We start from the raw sequence: 22,136 nt of genomic DNA on the forward strand, positions 1-22,136 counted from the left end.
CTGATCGCCATCTGGCGCCAACTCCTTTCTTCTGATTTCCACTCTCTCTCTGTGAGAAAACGCGGAAAAGCCGTCGCAAGTACTCAGAGTGAGGCGGCTGATTCCGCGTCCAACATGGCGACTAGCATGCACGGGCACGCGTCTACTGGCCGGGTGGCCCGCGAAGAAACCGCCGCATGCCCTGTGGACAGGGCGGCGGAATCCGCGTCCGACGCGGCAGTCTGTGCGCATGGGCCTGATACTGACAGTGTGGCTAAACGCGGGGAAACCGCCGCATGCTCGGATGGCGGTGCGGCTGCCTCCGCGTTGAAACCGGCAGCATTGCAAGACATGTCTGGTGTGGCTGGGACTGATAGTCCACACAGGTTCAGAAGGACGCGCACGCGCGCTGAGAGGCAGAGTTTATGTGACAGCCAGAAGAGAGTCAGCTGACCCAGCTGGTCAGCTGACATTTTCCACAGTTCTCATTGGTCCAACACTTAGGGGATATCACCACAAGTTTATTGTCCCATCACATGTATATAAGTCCACAGTCTGACCTGCATAGGCCGACGATCGTTTCGGGGCCACTCAGGGTCCCCTTTATCAAGGCGGGTAGCAGAAAAGACATATACCAGCTTACCAGCGGCACCAGCTTACCCACTGACGTGAGTGCGGTCTTTTGATTCACAACACTTAGGGGAGGCGCTGGAGAGCGCTATGGTATATATACTGGGTGCTGGTCATTTCTCTGGTGTCTGGCGTTGCGATCACTACGTGGTAGCACTCAGACCTTGTCAGTATCTGTGTTTATTAGACCAGTTTCCAAGGTGTTGATGGCCAAGGATCTCACACCTTAGTCTAGGAATTCTGCTATTATCTATGTTCATATGTAGACCAGTTTCCAAGGTGTTGATGGCCACGGATCTCACACCTTAGTCTAGGAATTCTGTAAATATCTGTGCTCATATCTAGATCAGTTTCCAAGGTGTTGACGGCCAAGGAACTCACACCTTAGCTTAGGCATTGTTGATTATTTGTTATGACCTTCTGCTTCCCTGACCATCCTTCTGATCTCTGATTTTGTACCTTTGCCATTCTGATACTCTGTTGCCAAACTCTGCTTGCCTTTAGACTCTGCATCTGTCTCCTGATTCTGTACCTTATCTGTCTGTGTGTTAACGACCTGGCCTGCCCGACCTCGATAACTATCTTCCCTGTTAGAGATAGTTCACAGAGCTGTCAGCGACACTCCTCATTGGTGTCACTCACGTTCTGTCCTTCCCACTCTCAGCTTGACTCCTCCCCCGGGAGAGTACAGGCTAACGGACGGAACTTGTATTTGTGCAGTACTCCTTACTGCTTCTGTACCTGCTCCTGAGGTGCAGTCCTCAAAGTATTACTGTCGCACCAAACACTCACTTGTCACTCAGGTGTCCAGAGGTTAGAGATATATCTGATTATCGGTGATACTGCAGATCATCAATAATCTGGTATATATCTGCATTCTTGGTGATACTGCAGATCACCGGTAATCAGACCCTCTCTGTGTTACACCGATCGTTACACTCTCTCTTACTGTTAACCCTCTCAATAATTCTTACCCTGACCAGAATTCACAACCTACTGCCATTAAACAATCTAAAGTGACCTCACTACAAACTGCTGTCAGAACTACACCTTGGTCCTGGCAAAAAATGGATACCGAGCCAAAATCGAAGTCCCTGTTTACATAGTTACATAGTTATTTTGGTTGAAAAAAGACATACGTCCATCGAGTTCAACCAGTATAAAGTACAACACCAGCCTGCTCCCTCACAAATCCCTGTTGATCCAGAGGAAGGCGAAAAAACCCTTACAAGGCATGGTCCAATTAGCCCCTAAAGGGAAAAATTCCTTCCCGACTCCAGATGGCAATCAGATAAAATCCCTGGATCAACATCATTAGGCATTACCTAGTAATTGTAGCCATGGATGTCTTTCAACGCAAGGAAAGCATCTAAGCCCCCTTTAAATGCAGGTATAGAGTTTGCCATAACGACTTCCTGTGGCAATGCATTCCACATCTTAATCACTCTTACTGTAAAGAACCCTTTCCTAAATAAATGGCTAAAACATTTTTCCTCCATGCGCAGATCATGTCCTCTAGTCCTTTGAGAAGGCCTAGGGACAAAAAGCTCATCCGCCAAGGTATTATATTGCCCTCTGATGTATTTATACATGTTAATTAGATCCCCTCTAAGGCGTCTTTTCTCTAGACTAAATAAACCCAGTTTATCTAACCTTTCTCGATAAGTGAGACCTTCCATCCCACGCATCAATTTTGTTGCTCGTCTCTGCACCTGCTCTAAAACTGCAATATCTTTTTTGTAATGTGGTGCCCAGAACTGAATTCCATATTCCAGATGTGGCCTTACTAGAGAGTTAAACAGGGGCAATATTATGCTAGCATCTCGAGTTTTTATTTCCCTTTTAATGCATCCCAAAATTTTGTTAGCTTTAGCTGCAGCTGCTTGGCATTGAGTACGATTATTTAACTTGTTGTCAATGAGTACTCCTAAGTCCTTCTCCAAGTTTGATGTCCCCAACTGTATCCCATTTATTTTGTATGGTGCTAGACCATTAGTACGTCCAAAATGCATGACCTTACATTTGTCAACATTGAATTTCATCTGCCATGTATGTGCCCATATAGCCATCCTATCCAGATCCTGTTGCAATATGACACTATCTTCCTGAGAGTTAATGATTCTGCACAATTTTGTATCATCTGCAAAAATAGCAACATTGCTCACTACTGCATCTACTAGGTCATTAATAAATAAATTGAAGAGCACTGGGCCCAGAACAGACCCCTGTGGGACCCCACTGCTAACAGTCTCCCATTTTGAGTATGATCCATTGACCACAACTCTTTGTTTTCTGTCCATTAGCCAGTTCCCTATCCATGAACACAGACTCTTCCCCAGTCCTTGCATCCTCAACTTTTGCACCAGACTTTTGTGGGGAACAGTGTCGAAGGCCTTTGCAAAGTCCAAGTATATCACATCTACAGCATTCCCAATATCCATATTAGCATTCACTACCTCATAAAAGCTGAGCATGTTAGTCAAACAGGACCTGTCTTTAGTAAACCCATGTTGATGCTGAGAAATAAGATTATTTTCTACTATGAAGTCATGTATAGTATCTCTTAGTAACCCCTCAAATAGTTTGCATACAACTGATGTTAAACTTACAGGTCTAAAATTTCCTGGATCAGATTTTTTGCCCTTCTTAAATAATGGGAAAACGTGGGCTGTACGCCAATCCACTGGGACTCTGCCAGTTGCAAGAGAGTCACAAAAGATAAGATAAAGGGGTTTATCTATAACTGAACTTAATTCCCTTAGGACCCGAGGATGCATGCCATCCGGGCCAGGTGCCTTGTCTATTTTTAATTTATTTAGTCTTGCCTTCACTTCTTCCTGCGTTAAGTATTTAATATTACAGTTAGAAGATTGAGACTCTTCCGCCTCTGTAGTTTGCAACAGTGCTGTTTCTTTTGTGAAGACAGAAGCAAAGAAAGCATTTAATAACTCTGCCTTACCTTGGTCATCCACCATTGAGTTCCCATCCTCATCCTTTAGGAGTCCTATACAGTCAACCTTTCTTTTTTTAGAGTTAATGTACTTGTAAAACTTTTACAGCAACCTCTTCCAGAAACGCTCACGTTATTGATTCTGTGACTTCAAAGACTTTGGCTCCCAGATCAATCATGTTCAAAACTAGTTATGCATCCAAAAAGAAGAAATATTTTCCCACAGCCTCCATTCATCCTGTGCAGTCTCCAGTTGATTCCTGCCAGCCTGCCGTTCCTACAGTGTGCCAGCTTGCTGTTTCTATAGTGTGCCAGCCTACCATTCCTACAGTATGCCAGCCTGCCATTCCTACAGTGTGCCAGCCTGCCGTTCCTAAAGTGTGCCAGCCCGCAGAGCTTTGCATCCAGCCCGCAGAGCTTTGTATCCAACCCTCCGAGACTTGCATCCAGCCCACAGAGCTTTGCATCCAACCCTCAGAGCTTTGTATCCAACCCTGAGAGCTTTGTATCCAACCCTCAGAGCTTTGTATCCAACTTTCACAGCTTTGCATCCAACCCTCACAGCTTTTCATCCAACCCTCACAGCTTTGCATCCAACTTTCACAGCTTTGCATCCAACCCTCACAGCTTTGCATCCAACCCTCACAGCTTTGCATCCAACCCTCACAGCTTTGCATCCAACCCTCGGAGCTTTGCATCCAACCTTCAGAGCTTTGCATCCAACCCTCAGAGCTTTGCATCCAGACCGCAGAGGTTTGCATCCAACCCTCAGAGACTTGCATCCAGACCGCAGAGCTATGCATCCAGCCAGCCGAGTGTTGCATCCAGCCAGCCGAGTCTTGCATCCAGTGAGTCTTGCATCCAGCGAGCCGAGTGTTGCATCCAGCGAGTCGAGTGTTGCATCCAGCGAGTCGAGTGTTGCATCCAGCGAGTCGAGTGTTGCATCCAGCCAGCCGAGTGTTGCATTCAGCCCGCACAGGCGTTGCTCCAGACCGCACAGGCGTAGCTCCAGACCGCACAGGCGTTGCTCTAGACCGCACAGGCTTCATTGGGATTTCAGCCAACGGCCCAGCCAGGTGCTCAGCCAACAGCCCAGCCAGGTGCTCAGCCAACGGTCCAGATCCCTGATGTTGTTCAGCCTGCTGCCTCCCTGTCTGAAGCTCACCAGCCTGCTGCTTCCCTGTCTGCAGCTTCACTGTCTGAAGTTGTTCAACCTGCTGCTGTCCTGTCGGAAACTAAGCAGTTTGTTTCCCTGCCTGCCAGTCTCCAGGTCATTGCCCAGCCTGAGGTTCTGCCGGATGCTTTCCGGCCTCCTGCCGCCCAGCTACCTGATGCTCAGCCTTAGATCCAGCCAGTTTCATGGTCCTCTGCTGACCCCCAATTTATGCAAACTTTGGTTGGCATGCATTCTCTAAAGACTTTTTTTAGGCACCCTGCTCCCGCAAGCTATTGCTGGCATCCTGTTTGCAAAGACTTTTGATGATGCTAATTTACTACATGCTTGTGCTGGCATTCAGTTTCCTTCTGTTTATGCCGCTATCCAGTTGATACATACTTGTGTTCCTGCTGCTACATGGCCATTATGGACTTCTACCATGGCTCAGCTATTACAGACTTTGTCTGCTGTTCCTGCTCCTGATGGCATCCAGTCGGCTGTTCCTGCTCCTGATGGCATCCAGTCTGCTATTCCTGATGGCATCCAGTCTGCTATTCCTGATGGCGTCCAGTCTGCTGTTCCGGCTCCTGATGGCATCCAGTCTGCTGTTCCTGCTCCTGATGGCATCCAGTCTGCTGCTCCTGCTCCTGATGGCATCCAGTCTGCTGTTCCTGCTCCTGATGGCATCCAGTCTGCTGTTCCTGCTCCTGATGGCATCCAGTCTGCTGTTCCTGCTCCTGATGGCATCCAGTGCGCTGTTCCTTTTTCTGATGGCATCCAGTTCGCTGTTCCTGCTCCTGATGGCATCCAGTGCACTGTTCCTGCTCCTGATGGCATCCAGTCCGCTGTTCTTACTGGTGGTGCTCAAGTTGCTGCCCGGCCTGTGGTTCCATCTGATGATCTCCAGCCTCTTGCCAAGTCTACAGTCTTGCCTGGTGGTTTGCAGTCTATCAAGCTCATTATTCTGCGTGACTCTTTCGAGTCACTTACTGTCCAGGTTCTCCAGTGTCCAGCAGCTCAGTCTCCAAAGACTTGTGGTTTTATTTTTGAATTATATCCCTCCCTGCCCACCCAGCATTGGCACCTGTTGCCTGCTCTGCCATGGTATTTGCTGCATACCACTTTGCCCGATTATTGGGACCCAGGTGGGTGTCCAGAGGCTGCTCCTAAGGGGGGGGGGGGTGTTATGTCATGCTTCTTGTTTGAATTCCTACTGGTGTCATTATGGACTTTATATGAACTTCCGCTGTCCACCAGCAGAGGTCTTACCTCATCTCTGGAAATATGTGAACAGTCACCTGACCCATGCTGCTGGACTTTACATGAACTTCCGCTCTCCACCAGCAGAGGTCTCATCTCTGGAAATCTGTGAATAATCACCTGATCATTGTGCAGTATTTAAAGAGAACCTGTACTGAGTAAAATTATTTAAAATAAACACATGAGGTAACTTCAAATGAACATTACATAGTTACCTTGCCATCAGTTCCTCTCAGAAGCTCACCATTTTCTTCGTACAGTGATCCCTTCCAGTTCTGACAACATTTTGTCAGAACTGAAATATATCAGTTGCTGTCAGCTATATATCAGTTGCTGTCAGTTACAGCTGAGAGGAGAACTGATGTGTCCATGTTTCCCTATGGCTCAAGTGGGCGATGTTACAGTTTAACAGTGTGCTGACCAGGAAGCTGTTATGGGGTAATGGCCATTTCCAAAATGGAGGACGGAGAATTCCATTTATCCCAGTGGACAAACAGTATGCAGGAGAGGAAAAATAGATTGAGGAGTAGACTACACAGGAGGTAAGTATGACTTGTGTATGTTTATTTTGTCTTTTAATTTTCAGTTCAGGTTTTCTTTAAGGCTGCCTCTAGCTGAAGAGCATTGCTAGATCATTTTGTGCTGTAGACCTTGTGCTCTGGTCACCCGTCTTTGCTCCTAGCTCCTTGCCTCCTGTATTTGTATTGATCTCCCGGTATTGATCTCTTGCCTTGTCTGACTATTCTCCTGTCCACTGTCTGTATACTTCTGCTGTTCTGATAATGATCCTGGCTTGTACGACTATTCTGAGTACTGATTCTGCTGAGTCGTCTCTGTATAAATTGTATTATTGTATATATTGTGTGATCCAGGTTCCTGTGTGGTGCTATTGTATATATTTTGCGTGACCCGTGTCTTTGCATGTTTACTGTAAATATTAGTTAGTTAGTCAGGGTGAGATCTGGGCACGGTGGTCATATTGTACGATTGCATGCATATTGTTTGTATGTGTATTTGCACTTCTGTAAATAAACACGTTCATTCGCCTTTAAATCCAATCTGTGCAGACCTCAGTATTTTCTTACAAGTGATCTTTATTTCTTGTTTTACCTTGATAAGGATCTGCATGTGCAGATCCTTACACATACATTATACTAGGCACATAATTTAAATGTTGTGATAACCCGGATAAATAGGCAAATAAAATGTGTGGGGTTTATCCACAGTAGCATTGTTTATTTAACCACTTCCCTACCACAGGTTATTTCCCTTTAAAGAACAAGTGACACCCATGCTAACCTAGAAATAAAATACACATATATAAGTAGATAAATACTAGTTCAACTTCTGTAATAGATGTATTTCACTGACCACATTGTGATTCCTGTGAACTTTATAAAGGAAAAGCAGAGAATCCTATTCTAGACAGTTTCCATCTTGGTTACCTTTGAATGAAGCTAATCCTGACATCACTTCCTGCCTCACTCTTTTTTCTCCTCTTGCTAATTGTGTGTTCGTTACTAACCCTCCTCCCAGAGTCTTCAGACACTCCCACTGAGGTCTATACTAGGAAGTGCACTGTCTTATGTCCTTAGGAGGGGGAAATAAAGGGAAGAGGAGGAATATATTATAGATAAAAAGACCCCCCAGCATGAAACCATTTTGCCAACCGATGGCAGTGGCAATTAAAGGTCCAATACTCCTGAGGTATGTGATAACTCCAAAGCATAACAGCAAAAACAGTTTTGAATGCAGGATTGCATCTTGATCACTTAATACACTCAGACCAGTTGCTGTTGAAATGTGATTTTTATGGTGACAATCCCGCTTTAAAGAGGAACTTCAGTGAAAATAATGTAATAAAAAAGTACTTCATTTTTACAATAATTATGTATAAATGATTTAGTCAGTGTTTGCCCATTGTAAAATGTTTTAAATCCCTGATTTACATTCTGACATGTATCACATGCTGACATCTTTACTGCTGGCAGGTGATGTAGCTGCTGCTTGCTGTTTTGGCAGTTGGAAACAGCTGTAAACAGCTATTTCCCACAATGCAACAAGGTTCACAGACAGGAAACTGCCAGGAGTATCATGGTCCTCAGAGTTTCTTGTGGGAGGGGTTTCACCACAATATCAGCCATACAGAGCCCCCTGATGACCCGTTTGTGAAAAGGAATAGATTTCTCATGTAAAAGGGGGTATCCGCTACTGATTGGGATGAAGTTCAATTCTTGGTCATAGTTTCTCTTTAAAAACCACAGCAATTTTCACATCCTGCTCCTCCCGTTCATTCGCGAATACCTTTATCACTACTTATCAGACTGAAATGATCTATCTATTATTTATTGCAAGACAAACTTACTTGCTAAGAAGTGTGTGTGTGTGTGTGTGTGTGTGTGTGTGTGTGTGTGTGCGTGCGTGCGTGCGTGCGTGCGTGTGTGCGTGCATTTTACAGGGAAAAAGAAGAAAACATTGAAATAAAATATACTATTGTAGCTATGAAGTTGAAGATACACCCCACACATTTTATTTGCCCCGGTGTCCCGGCTATTACAACTTTGTTATGTCCCTTGTACAATGTATAGCGGTCATATTTTATTTGGCAATAAAGGTCTATTTTTTTCCATTTACCATGTTTTTTATACTATATCAATAATTACAAGCCTTTATTTACAAAAATAAAAGTAATATGCCCTCATGACATACATATAAAAAAAGTCCCTGAAGTAACTATTTATGTTTTGTTTTTGTTTTTTAAATGATGTAATAGTGGTACATAGAATGTGCCTGCTGAGGAGATCTCATCTCACATGAAAGAAAAAACAGTGGCATGCAAGTCAAAGGTGACAGCCACTGGTCAACTACCTAACCTGCTGTCACCCTTGAAATATGTCTCTCTTCCATATGTGCCAACATTTTCATATTCATTTTTAGTGCATTTTTGCTCAATTCTAATGATGTTGCATTAAACTTGGGAGCAGAGCATTCCCTTCTACTCACAGATTCCTGGAGGGGACAATATTGGCTGGGATCTTTAGGTGTGTGAAGGGCATTGGTAGAAACCACCAGTGTTAACTGTTTAAGAATGTTCCTTAATTGTGTTTTATAGCAACATAGGATATTATTTTAGGTATAAATTCCATATTTTGTCAGCTAAAAATACAGTTTTAGTTTGCACTTTTTCACAATTAGTACATATAGCATGTCTTTGTTAGCAACCATCATTTTCTCCAGCTCCTTACTTGTCTGTTCTGTTAAATTGTATCAATATTAGACTATGCAAAGGTGGTTTTGTCAGTGGTTTTGACATGCTCTTCAATGTTAATAGACAGGTAACTCTCAAAAATTAACAAATTATTCACTCTTAAAGGAACACTATTAACATGTTTTTTTTCCAACTGAGATAGGAATTGTTTGGGAAGTGTTGCTAAGTGAATTCTTATCTCTTTGTTTACTGTTATCAAATTCCTTTCACACATCACTGAGGAACAAAATCTGGCAGACAACATCATAAGGGGAGGGGGATTCCATTTGTTAACCCTGTGTGTGAGAGAAAGTTCTTGCTCTCTGTCTCTGACAGCTCTCTGCAGAAAGCAGAGGAAATGTATCTTATGTGCAAAATAAACATTTGTAATACTGTAGTGTGTGAAACCTGATACCAGAGCCATTGCATATAACTCTGCTTCAATATTACACTAGCATCTCAGACTGCAGAGATTCACCTATGCAAACGAGACATTCCAAACATAGCTAAAATCAACACACAATGAATTACAGCTTTTGTCTCTGATATTTATCATAAAAAGTAGGAAAATATTTACACAACTACTTAGACATTGTACATTGTCCTGTTCGAACACTTGGTTTAAAGGTGCTCCTTTAAGTGATGCTGAGGCGTTGGTACTACAGGCAACAGACAGCCTGTTCTCATTCAGGAGAGGTAATTGCTGAGCTACCATGTGTGTGCTGAATTCATATGAGCATTTTTACATATAAAAGGACTTATTTTGTCCTTCTAAAGTAAAAAAAAAAAAAAAAAAAAAAACTTTCTCTGAGACACTGAAGTCCAACCACATGCCTACCGCAATTCAAACATAATTAAGAATACAATGGGGAAGGGGTACTTTTTGTATAAATTACATTAGGCCCGATCCAATTCACTTTTTCTCCAAAGTTTTCTCCTAGGGGATAATTTTTCATTTTCTGTTTAAAATAACTTTTCAGCTGTTTGGAATTAAAAAATATCAAAAATAGGAGAAAAAGTACTGTCAAAATTATTCGAAGTATTTTCTTGTTAGTTTGGTTGCTTAAAAGTCATTTTATCGAGAAGATGTGAAAATATCACTGAGGAGAAAGATTGAATTGGATCAGGCCCATTGTGTCAAGTAAACATGAGCCTGCTTCATTGACTTATTCATAAGGGCACCTTTAGGCCAAGGTGTACTGTGGATGTTTTTTATTTGGTCTCTTGGGTAACAAGAGAAGTCCACTTGGATGGGTGCATTTATTCTTTAAAGGGACTCCGAGCTCAACCTAAAAAGCAAAACAGTACTCACCCGGGGCTTTCTCCAGCCCAGTGCTGGTCAGGAGGTCCCACGACGGCGTCCTGGCTCCTCTCCTAGTCCCCGCTCCGGAATGGCTGCCCGGCGGTAGCCCGGCAACACTCGGCCGAGTGTCGGGCTCCTTCTTCCGCGTATGACACGGCTGACGTCACCACGCCCGGCCGCCTCTCGTCATCATGGCGGCCGGCGTGAAAGTATTGCGCATGCGCGATAAAAGCGCGCATGCGCCGTACTTTCACGCCAGCCGCCGTGATGACGAGAGGCGGCCGGCGTGGTGATGTCAGCTGCGTCATACGCGGAAGAAGGAGCCCGACACTCGGCCGAGTTTTGCCGGGCTACCGCCGGGCAGCCATTCCGGAGCGGGGACTAGGAGAGGAGCCAGGACGCCGTCGTGGGACCTCCTGACCAGCACTGGGCTGGAGAAAGCCCCTGGTGAGTACTATTTTGCTTTTTAGGTTGAGCTCAGTGTCCCTTTAAAAACTTTGATGCACAGCCCTACTTTTGTGTATGATGCCACCTAATGCAGAAAATGTACGTCTTCTACCCATTTCTGAGTAGATTCTTCTGAGGAGGCAAGGGGGGACAAGCACAGTACCCAGTAATATATTTTAAATTGCAGCCAATCGCTGTATGTCTAATAGTGGTAATAACTGTCATTTAGTAAAGCACATTACAAAAGATGCATCCACATTCTTTTTCACCTGGCCATAATTTTGCCTGTAGTTAAAATGTGTATATTACAGGTAAAACATACTACTGTGAAATCAAATTGTTTACAGGGAAATAACAGAAAAAATTATATATATATATATATATATATATATATATATATATATATATATACATATATGTACAGTACATATATATACGGTATATATATATAATCATAATTAACAGGCATTGAACCACAAAAATCCATTTAACTACTCGCCGACTGCTCCACGCCAATTGGCGTGAGCAGTGCTGCAGCCCCAGGGCCGCTCCACGCTTGGCGCGAACGGTCTTCTATGGGGCTATCAGGAGATCGCGCGGTTGCCGCTCGGGAGACTGTTAGACGGCGGTTTTGCTGTCTAATTACTTTGCACAGCGCTGCAATCTGCAGCAGTGCTGTACTGGGGACAGCCGTGTGACACGGCTTTCCCCCTGGCCCACAGGAGAGCGATCGGCTCTCATAGGCTGAAGCCTATAACAGCCGATCGTGTGATTGGCTGGCTGGGGGGAGGGAATACGGAAAAAAAAGTCAAATTTATTTAAAAATACATTAAAAAAGTATTGATGAAAAAAATAAACAATGTGGGGGTGATCAGACCCCACCAACAGAGAGCTCTGTTGGTGGGGGGAAAAGGAGGGGGGAATCACTTGTGTGCTGTGTTGTGCGGCCCTGCAGCTTTGCCTTAAAGCTGCAGTGGCCCAATAAAATAAAAATGGCCTGGTCACTAGGGGGGTTTAACACCGCGGTCCTCAAGTGGTTAAGAGGTGTTCAACAGACAGGTGACTAAAAGGGCATTACTTAACAAAGGAAAGCCCTTCCCATTTCATGCTGCCAACAATGACTCCACATGGAGGAGACATTTAAAAAACCTTAGAAAGGAAATCATTACTTTACACAAAGAAGGTGAGGGCTACAAGAAGATCAGCAAAACTTTACATATCAATCAAAATACTGTAGCAAAAGTGATCCAAAAATTTAAGAAAGATGGAAGTGCATCTTACTACAGAGACGCCCAGGCCGTCCACGGAAGTTAACATCTCGACAGGAGCGTCTTTTGAAGAGAAGGGTTGAAGAAAATCGCCATGCAAAAGTTCACTGCAGTTAGCTAAAGCAGTAGAAAGCCAAACTGGTTTCTCCTAAAGTCCATGAACAAAAAAGCATGCCCAAAAAAATTTGCAGGGCCTATGCAGAAAAAGATGAAGACTACTGGGACTCTATACTCTGGAGTAATGAGACAAAGATCACTGTTTTTGGAACTAATGGTTTTAAAACTGTATGGTGTTGTAAAGGTGAGAATTTCAAAGAAAAATGCATGGTGACTACAGTGAAACATGATGATGGCAGTGTCCTTCTGTGGGGCTGCATGAATGCTGCTGGTGTTGGGGAGCTTTATTTCATTGATGGTATCATGAACTCAACATTGTACTGCTCTTTACTGAAGGAGAAGATTCTGCCATCACTCTGTGTACTTGGTCGTAAACTTTTCCAACACGGCAATGATCCAAGACACACATCTAAAGCCACTGTTAAATTTCTAAAGAAGAACTGGGTGAAGGTGATTGAATGGTCAAGTAATGTCTCCTGATCTGAACACCTGTGGGGAATTCTGAAGCGACAAGTTGAGCATCACTCTCCATCCAGTATCCAGGCTCTAAAAGAGATTATTCTTGAAGAATGGAAAAGATAGATGTTGCAATATGTCACCAACTTGTTCATTCCACAATACTAGATGTAGTAGTTTTTGTTGTGGGGTGTATTGATTTCTGCGTCAACCATATTGAGTGAAACTGAAGATTGTGTGATCTAAGTTATATTATTAACCTTAATTTCGGGTTATGGAGTTTTGGAAATTGTTCTTTTGTTCATTGAGCTACTGATTAAATTTGTACTTTTTAAAGGGGGTGTACTAATTTATGCTGAGCACTGTATATGCACATAGGAAGATGTTGCTTGCTTGGCAGTTGGAAAAAGCTGTTATTTCCCACAATGAAATGAAGTTCACAGACCGGTCTGGAAGCACGGACACAGGAGGACGCAGGGACACGGGGGTTTTATTATATAGGATATACAAACCCACACATACAAAAATATTCACACCGCACCACATTTTATTTTACAGCCTTATTCCAAAATGGATTCACTTTTTTTCTCAGAATTTTACACACACCTCATAATGACAACGTGAAAAAGTTTACTTGAGATGTTGGCACATTTATAAAAAAAATGAGAAAGCACATGTACATAAATATTCACAGCCTTTCTCATAAAGCTCATAATTGAGCTCAGGCTCATCCTGTTTCCTGTGATCATCCATAAAATGTTTCTGCAGCTTAATTGGAGCTCACCTGTGGTAAATCAATTTGATTGGACATGATTTGGATAGGCACACACCTTTCTATATAAAGTCCCACAGTTGACAGTTCATGCTAGAGCACAAGGCAAGCATGCAATTGGAATTGTCTGTAGACCTCTGAAATAGGATTGTCTCAAGGCACAAATCTGGGGAAGGCTACAAAAAATGTCTGCTGCATTGAAGGTCCCAATGAGCACAGTGGCCTCAATCATCCATAAGTGAAAGAAGTTCAAAACCAACAGAACTCTTCCGGCCATCTAAACTGAGCTATCGGGGCAGAAGGGCCTTAGATAGGAAGGTGACCAATAACCCGATGGTCACTCTGTCAGAGGTCCTCTGTGGAGAGAGGAAAATCTTCCAGAAGGACACCCATCTCTGCAGCAAGCCACCGATCAGCCCTGTATGGTAGAGTGGCCAGAAGAAAGCCACTCCTTAGTAAGAGGCACATGGCAGCCCACCTGGAGTTTGCCAAAAGGCACCTGAAGCACTCTCGGTCCATGAGAAAATAAATTCTTTAGTTTGATGAGACAAAGATTAAACTCCTTGATGTGAATGCCAGGCGTCACGTTTAAAGGAAACCAGGCACCTCTCCTCATCAGTCCAATACTATTCAAATACTATCCCTACAGTGAAGCATGGTGGTGACAGCAGATATTTTTCAGTGGTAGGAACTGGGACACTAGTCAAAATAAAGGGAAAAATGACTTCAGCAATGTACCAAGACATCCCGGTTGAAAACCTGCTCCAGAACGCTCTTGAACCCAGACTGGGTCGACGGTTCATCTTTCAGCAGGACAACAACCCTAAGCACACAGCCAAGATATCAAAGGAGTAGCTTCAGGACAACTCTGTGAATGTCCTTGAGTGGCCCAGCCAGAGCCCAGACTTGAATACGATTAAAGGGACCCTGACCTAAAAAAATAAACAAAATTGATACTCACCTGGGGCTTTCTGCGGCCCACCGTAGGTCAGGAGGTCCCTCGGCATCCTCCTGGCTCTTCTCCTGGTCCCTCCGCCGCATACCGCACCGGGGACACCCGCGGCGGGTGTCGGGCTCCCACTTCCTGAACCAGGATGCTCTTCGTTAAATCACGCATGCGCAGTACTGTCACGCCGGCCGCCGTGATGACGCGCAGCAGCCGGTGTAATGACGAAGAGCGTCCCGGTTCAGGAAGTGGGAGCCCGACACCCGGCCCAGATGGCGGTGCGGTATGTGGCGGAGGGGCCAGGAGAGGAGCCAGGACCACACCGGGGGACCTCCTGACCTACAGTGGGCTGCAGAAAGCCCCAGGTAAATACCGATTGTGTTTATACTTAGAGCTCGGAGTCCCTTTTTAAACATCTCTGTAGAGATCTTAAAATGGCTGTGCCCCAATGCTTTCCATCCAACCTGATGGAGCTTGAGCGGTGCTGCAAAGAGGAATGGGCAAAACTGGCCTAGGATAGGTGTGCCAAGCTTGTGGCATCATATTCAAAAATACTTAATAACAATAACATTTTTATAGCGCTTTTCTCCTATAGGACTCAAAGTGCTTAGGCTGTCTCAAATTCAGTAGTTGGTAGTAGGATAAAATATTCACACTACAACAAAAATTATGTTTCTGCAAATGCCAAACTGAACAGGTGGGTTTTCAGTCTGGATTTAAACATGTCCAGAGATGGAGCTGTCCTGATCTGCTGAGGTAAGGCGTTCCATAACGTAGGAGCAGCATGACAGAAGGCTCTGGGACCAAAAGTTTGCAGGAGGACTATGGGTATGACTAGATTAGCACCTGTGAATCTGAGATTGCAGGGATTGCTACGCAGCTGTACCATTTTTTTCATGTATCCAGGGCCCAAATTATGAGGTGATTTAAATATCAGTAGGCTGATCTTGAATAGGAAGCCAGTGAAGGGAGTGCAGGATTGGTGTGGCAGTGACGGGATTGGTTGGTTAACAGACTGGCAGCAGTATTCTGTATCGGCTGTAGGCGGTACAAGTCCTATTTTGAAAGGCTGGTGTAGAGAGCATTACAGTAGTCCAGTCGGGATGTAATGAAGGCATGAACTAAGGTTGGCAGATCTTCTGGGGGCATGAGGTGCTTGATTTTTGTGATGTTCTTAAGGTGAAAGTAGGATGATTTCACCACAGCAGAGATGTGAATTCGGAAGTTTAAATCCCCATCAATTAGAACTCCCAGGCTACACACATGCTCAGAGCTGTGTAGATCCGTGCCTCCTATTCCCAGTGGTGAAGACTGCAAGTTAAGTTGTTTTGTTGCGCTCCAATCAAAAAGACTTCAGTATTATCTGCATTTAGTCTCAGCCAGGCTTTCTTTAAAATTGCTGCCAAAGGTGCATCAACAAAGTATTGAACAAAGGCTGTGAATACTTGTGTACATGTCATTTCTCAGTTTTTGTTTTTTTCTTTAATACATTTGCCAAACCCTCAAGTAAACTTTTTTCATGCTGTTGTCATAGGGTGTTGTGTGTAGAATTCCGAGGGGAATTTTTTTTTAATTAATGTTGGAATATGGCTGTTGCATAGCAAAATGTTGAAAAAGTGATGCGCTGTGAATACTTTGAAGATGCTATCTATCTATCTATCTATCTATCTATCTATCTATCTATCTATCTATCTATCTATATATATATATATATATATATATATATACTGAGTGAGAGAGAGAGAGAGATACACCACCAATATATACAGTATATGTTTAATTATCCACTGTGGAAACTAAAACTCTAGATCGTTCAATATAAATACAATTTTTATTCATATTTCCAGCATGACTGATACCAGGCTAAAAAACAGCCCTGCCAGAGCACCGGAGCCCAGCCTGACTCAGACAAACCGTACAAATGATTCAGAGCCTCCAAGTGGTGGTAGGTAAAACATTTTCAATAATACAAACTGTAAGAATGTGTAAAGTGAACCTGAAGTTTAAATGTCTTTTTTAACTGCCTAACAACTGCTCCTCACTGATTGGCATGAGCAGCGCAGCAGCCCTAGGACCACTCCACATTGATTGGCGTGAATGGCCTGGAATGTGGATTGCAAGGGATCGTGTGCACGATCCCCTCTGTTCTGTGTAAACATCGCTCCTTGCTATCCCCTCTGTTCTGTGTAAGCAATGTTATCTCAAGGATACTAAAGTCTAGATAACGTGTTAAGGTGTCCATACTTGTATGGGCACATCGACTAAAGCCGCATCTACACGCGTAGATGCGGCTCCGATGTTCCTTATCAATCGAGCTGCTGATGCGGCTCAATTGATAAGATTCGACAGGACGGATCTCCGCACCGCCGATTCCCTGCTCGCTCCCCGCGAGGGGACAATGGCAGGGAATCGAGTGAAAGATAAGCGGTGCCGGCGGGGACGAGCGGGAATCGAATGTGGCGCGGCGAGCGGGGACGCGGCGGGAACGCGGAAGAGGTGATCCGGCGGCTAATCGAGCTGCCGGATCGCAGCCTCATCTACCCATGTAGATGAGGCTTAAAGGACTTACGAGGCGAAACAGCCCCAAAAAGTTAAATACCTGTATGAAATATCAATGCACGGAGGGCGCCTCCGCGCCCTCCATGCCGTTCCGCCGGGTCCCCGCATCTCAATGTGCCCCCCCGGCCGGTCCCGACCCCACAGCCCGGGTCGGGCTCTTCTTCCTCCAGTAAGATGGCCGCCGGAGCTGGCCGCGGCTGCGCAGTCCGCATATGCGTGAGTGCGGCTGCGCAGCTCTAGGGCCTTCCCCCCGATCTACGCAACAGGAGACGGCCTATAGCGTGGATCGGGGGGGAGGCCCTAGAGCTGCGCAGCCGCACTCGCGCATATGCGGACTGCACAGCCGCGGCCAGCTCCGGCGGCCCTCCGTGCATTGATATTTCATACAGGTATTTAACTTTTTGAGGCTGTTTTGCCTCGTAAGTCCTTTAAGAGAGGGATCGCTCTCTGATCAAATCTGATCGGAGAGAGAACTGTTGCCTGCCCTACACCACAGGCTGATTCCTGATCGATTTCAGCATGCAATCACTAAGCAATCGGCCTTCTGACGCCGCATCCGCTGCCTTCCTGTCCCCATCACTGTCCTGCCTAATGTAAAATGTCTCCCCCACCGGTGCAGTATACTGTATAATGCTCTTGGTGGCATTGATTTTAATCTGATTATGATAATTAATTCAGATGGTCTATTGGCTCGTCAATTTGCCTGATGTATGGCCACATTAAGTATAAACTAGGCAGAGCTGGCCAGTGAAGGTAATTTTTGCAGAGAATCTAGCAGGTGCACAGGAGCACCAATGCATTGCTAGATCATCTTGACTGAGTACATTTTTCCCCTCCTTACTCCACCTGCCAGAAGTTGCTTCATCATGTGCTCCAACATGTGTCCTCTTCCACCAGTAACCCCCTCTGCAGCAACACATGTCAGAAAGCTGTAGCCTATCAACACATCTGTACAGCAATCAGCCCCAGGCTGTCTCATAAGGAAGTGAATCTCGATTCTTGGGGGAGAGAATAATTGTACGTGTGTACATACCTTTAACGTAAGAAGAGATAAACTATTTTGAGTCCGAAAAAGTGTCAGATCCAGCTAAGGTCATTTTTAAGATTTATGTAGAACAAAATAGCAGGCACCATGACACAGAATCAGAATCAGAAAAGTTTATTTCGCCAAGCATGAGCGATCATGCCCGGAATTATTTTTGGCACATACATATAGCTCGGGAAGAGAAGACAGAGTTAAGGTGGCCATACACTGGTCGATGTGCCATTAGATCGACCAGCTGACAGATCCCTATCTGATCGAATCTGATCAGAGAGGGATCGTATGGATGCCTTTACTGCAAACAGATTGTGAATCGATTTCAGCCTGAAACCGATTCACCATCTGCTGAGCTGCTCCTGCCGCCTGCCCCCCCCCCCCCCCCGTATACATTACCTGATGCTGGCTCCCAGGCATCTTCTCCGCATTGCACGGCTCTGTTCCGGCTCCATCCCGGCGCTTCCTGTGTAACTCCGTGACCAGGACGTTCAGATAGAGCGCCCTCTATTTGAACTTCCTGGTCACTGCAGTGACACAGGAAGCGCCGGGATGGATGGAGCCGGAACAGAGCCGTGCAGCGCGGAGAAGACGCCCGGGAGCCAGCCTCAGGTAATGTATACTTGATCGGATCGGCCGCCGCTAGCGATGCGCACTTTACCCGCGGGCGATCGAGGGTAATTTCCCGCATGGCGCGATCGGGAGGAAATCGGATCGGCGGCTGCGTTTACCGCGAACGATTGGCAGCAGATTCGATCCCAGGATCGAATCTGCTGTCGAAACGGCCGCGAATCGAGCCAGTGTATGGCCACCTAAAGACAGAGAAGGAGTACATAGGGGCAGAGATAAGTTACATTTACATAGCGCATAAGATTTACATATACATGCTTCACAGTTTATTTAGAGGCCTAGAGGTGACCAGCGGTTAGTCATGTTTGCCTTGTGAGGTGGTTAGTACAGTTGCCTGACCGGGAGTGGCGCAACCCGCCCCTCCGCTTGTTTGGGCTTGTACTGATGGAAGTATGTGGAGGGAGTTCAAGTGGCTGACAGCCGATGGAAAGAAGGAGTTTCTATGTCTAGTAGTCTTTGTAGGGATGGCACGAAGTCTCCGGCCCAGAGGGAGCAAACTGAAGTAACGGTGACCTGTGTGCGAGGGATCATTTGCAATCCTCAATGCTCTGGATTTCAGTCTCTTGCTGTGCAATAGAGCAAGTGAGGGGAGGGGGCAGCCGGTGACCCTCTCCGCCGACCTGATGACCCTCTGTAGTTTGAGCTTGTCGTTGGCAGTGGCGCCGGCATACCAGACTAACATGGAAGAGCAGAGGATTGACTCAATGGTGGCGGAGTAGAAGCTGACCAGAATTTCTTGGGTCATGCCGGCCTTCCTCAGTTGCCGTAGGAAGAAGAGTCTCTGCTGGGCCTTCCGTTGGATGACAGTGATATTGGACTTCCAGCTGAGATCGCAGGAAATAGTAGTGCCCAGGAGGCGGGCACAGGGCACTCTGGCCACCTCGATGCCATCAATATGGATTGGAGGTGGGGTGGGAGCAGACCTCCTGAAGTCAATGATTAGCTCAACAGTCTTTGCTGTGTTAAGCACCAGCCTGTTCTCCTTGCTCCAGTTGCAGATTCTCTCCACCTGCTGACAGTACTCGTGGATATTATCCTTAGTGACAAGGCCAACGATAGTGGTGTCATCGGCGAACTTGATGACCTTAACTGAGTCTGCCTCCGATCTGCAATTGTTCGTGTAGAGGGAGAACAGCATCGGGGACAGCACACAGCCTTGAGGGGCCCCTGTATTCGTTGTCACTGCTTGGGAGCGGATGTTGCCCAGCCTGACGACTTGGGACCTGTTGGTGAGAAAGTCCGTGATCCACAGGCGTAGGCTTGAGTGAACGCCTAGTGCAGCTAGGTCCTCATGAAGTATGCGCGGACAGATGGTGTTGAAAGCCGAGCTAAAGTCAAGGAGAAGTATTCCGACATAAATGTTCGGCCTGTCGAGGTGGTCATTGATGTGCTCCATGCAGATATTAATTGCATCATCGGTAGACCTGTTTGCTCTGTAGGCGAACTGGTAGGGGTCAAGTAGGGGCGAGGTGGAGAGCTTGAGGTAGGCTAGGACCACGTGCTCCAGGGTTTTCATAATTACAGATGTCAGGGCCACAGGCCTGAAGTTGTTAAGGTCCACAACATCCTGCTTCTTTGGAACAGGGATGATGGTTGACATCTTGAAGCAAGTGGGAACCTTGCCTTCCTGCAGTGACTTGGTGAAGATGTCGCAGAGGATGGGAGCAAGTTGATGGCAGCAGGTTTTCAGGCAGGCAGGAGATACGCCGTCGGGGCCGGAGGCTTTCCTGGGGCTTAGCGTTGATAGGAGGTGCTGGACATCAGCCTCATTAACTGCCAATGGATTCGGGATGTTGCTCGCAGGGCCTGGAGCGGGGGTGGTCGATACCAGACGCCCCTCCCGTGCCTGGTTCTCGAACCTACAGTAAAATCTGCTAAGTTCTTCGGCGAGTTGTAGGCTGGGTGCTGCATGTTTGGGTAGGGGCTTGTAGTTAGTGATGGCCTTCAGCCTTTTCCATACAGCCCTGGTGTCCATAGATCGCAGGTGCTGTTCCATCTTTGCAGAGTACTCCTTTTTGGCTGCCCTCAGCTCACGATTTAGGTCATTTCTCGCTCTCCTGTAGTCCTCCCGGTTGCCGGACTTGTGAGCGGCTTCCTTGCTTCTCCGCAGTCGACGCAGCTTGTTTGTGAACCATGGCTTGTTGTTTGGGAACACCTTGATGGATTTTGTTGGTATGCAGGAGTCCTCGCAGAAACTGATGTATGAAGCGACGTTATCTGCCCATTCATCCAGGTCTGGCGCTTCTAAGGACTTCCAGTCCGTGCAATCAATGCAGGCTTGCAGTTTCAGCTTGGCCTCCTCAGACCACACTTTGGCGGACTTGATTGTCGGATTAGCTGATTCCAGGTGCCTCTTGTAGGTGGGAATAAGGTGGACGAGGCAGTGGTCCGAGGAGCCGTGGGCTGCCCATGCGACCGCCTTATAGGCATCCTTCAGGGCTGTGTAACAGTGGTCTAGAATTTTCTGGCCTCTTGTGGGGCAGGCAACATGTTGGTAGTAGCGTGGCATCTCCTGTCGGAGGTTGGCCCTGTTGAAGTCCCCCACGATGATGAACAGTGGGTCCGGGAGGGATGTTTCCCACTGCGAGAGAGTCTCATTGAGGGCCAGCCGGGCAGATTTGACGTCGGCATCAGGAGGGATGTATACACCAGCAAGGACATACGAGGAAAACTCGCGCGGCGAGTATGGCGGCCTACAATTAATTAGTAGGAGTTCCAGGTCAGGGGAGCACTTCTTGTCGAGTACTGACGAGGTGGGGCACCATGAGGAGCTGATGTAGAAGCAGATGCCCCCCCTCTTTTCTTCCTGGAGAGGACAGGGTTTCGGTCTGCTCGGATGAGGCTGTAATCCGGGAGAAGGAGGGCACTATCGGGGATGTCCTCATGTAGCCATGTTTCTGTGAAGCAGAGGGCTGGAGTGCTTCTGCTGAGGTCCTTTCTGTTGCAGAGTAGGCGCAGTTCATCCAGTTTGTTGGGGAGGGATTGGACATTGCCTAGGAGGACTGAGAGGGATGGCTAAACGGATTCCCTTCTTTCTCAGCCTCGTGCGGGCCCCTGTGCGGCATCCTCTCTGCCGCCGGCCTGCGTGTGGTCTCAGAGCTGGATCCAGGACTTGCCGGATGTGGTCCCAGACCTGGTTGGATAGGAGCATGTCTTCAGGGGGCGAGGGGCCATGCGGCACCCACTCCAGTAGGTGAAGGTCGTACGTGTGGAAGGGGGTGACGTGGGCAAGCCCCGCTCGCAGGTGTGGGGAGTGGACGGATGCCAGCGTGGGGTGATGGAGCATGGCATACTGGAGCTAAAGGATAGTTCCTCTGAGTGTGTGCAGCACCCTCCCCCCAGTTTGGACAGACAGGAGGCAAGAGGCAGCTTAGAGGTGC

The 22,136-nt window shown here is 46.4% G+C and overlaps 1 protein-coding gene across 2 annotated transcripts in view; it reads left to right on the forward strand.

Annotated features, from left to right (window-relative positions):
* The window catches only part of PIKFYVE (phosphoinositide kinase, FYVE-type zinc finger containing), a 921,889-nt gene that overhangs the window by 474,473 nt on the left and 425,280 nt on the right, over positions 1–22,136 (forward strand). For both annotated transcript variants that reach the window (XM_068244945.1, XM_068244946.1), the window contains one exon: positions 16,379–16,476. In XM_068244945.1, the coding sequence (XP_068101046.1) occupies positions 16,379–16,476 (98 nt within the window). The remainder of the gene's footprint in view (positions 1–16,378; positions 16,477–22,136) is intronic.

Source organism: Hyperolius riggenbachi, chromosome 7, assembly GCF_040937935.1.
Source record: "Hyperolius riggenbachi isolate aHypRig1 chromosome 7, aHypRig1.pri, whole genome shotgun sequence".
Classification (NCBI taxonomy): Eukaryota; Metazoa; Chordata; class Amphibia; order Anura; family Hyperoliidae; genus Hyperolius; species Hyperolius riggenbachi.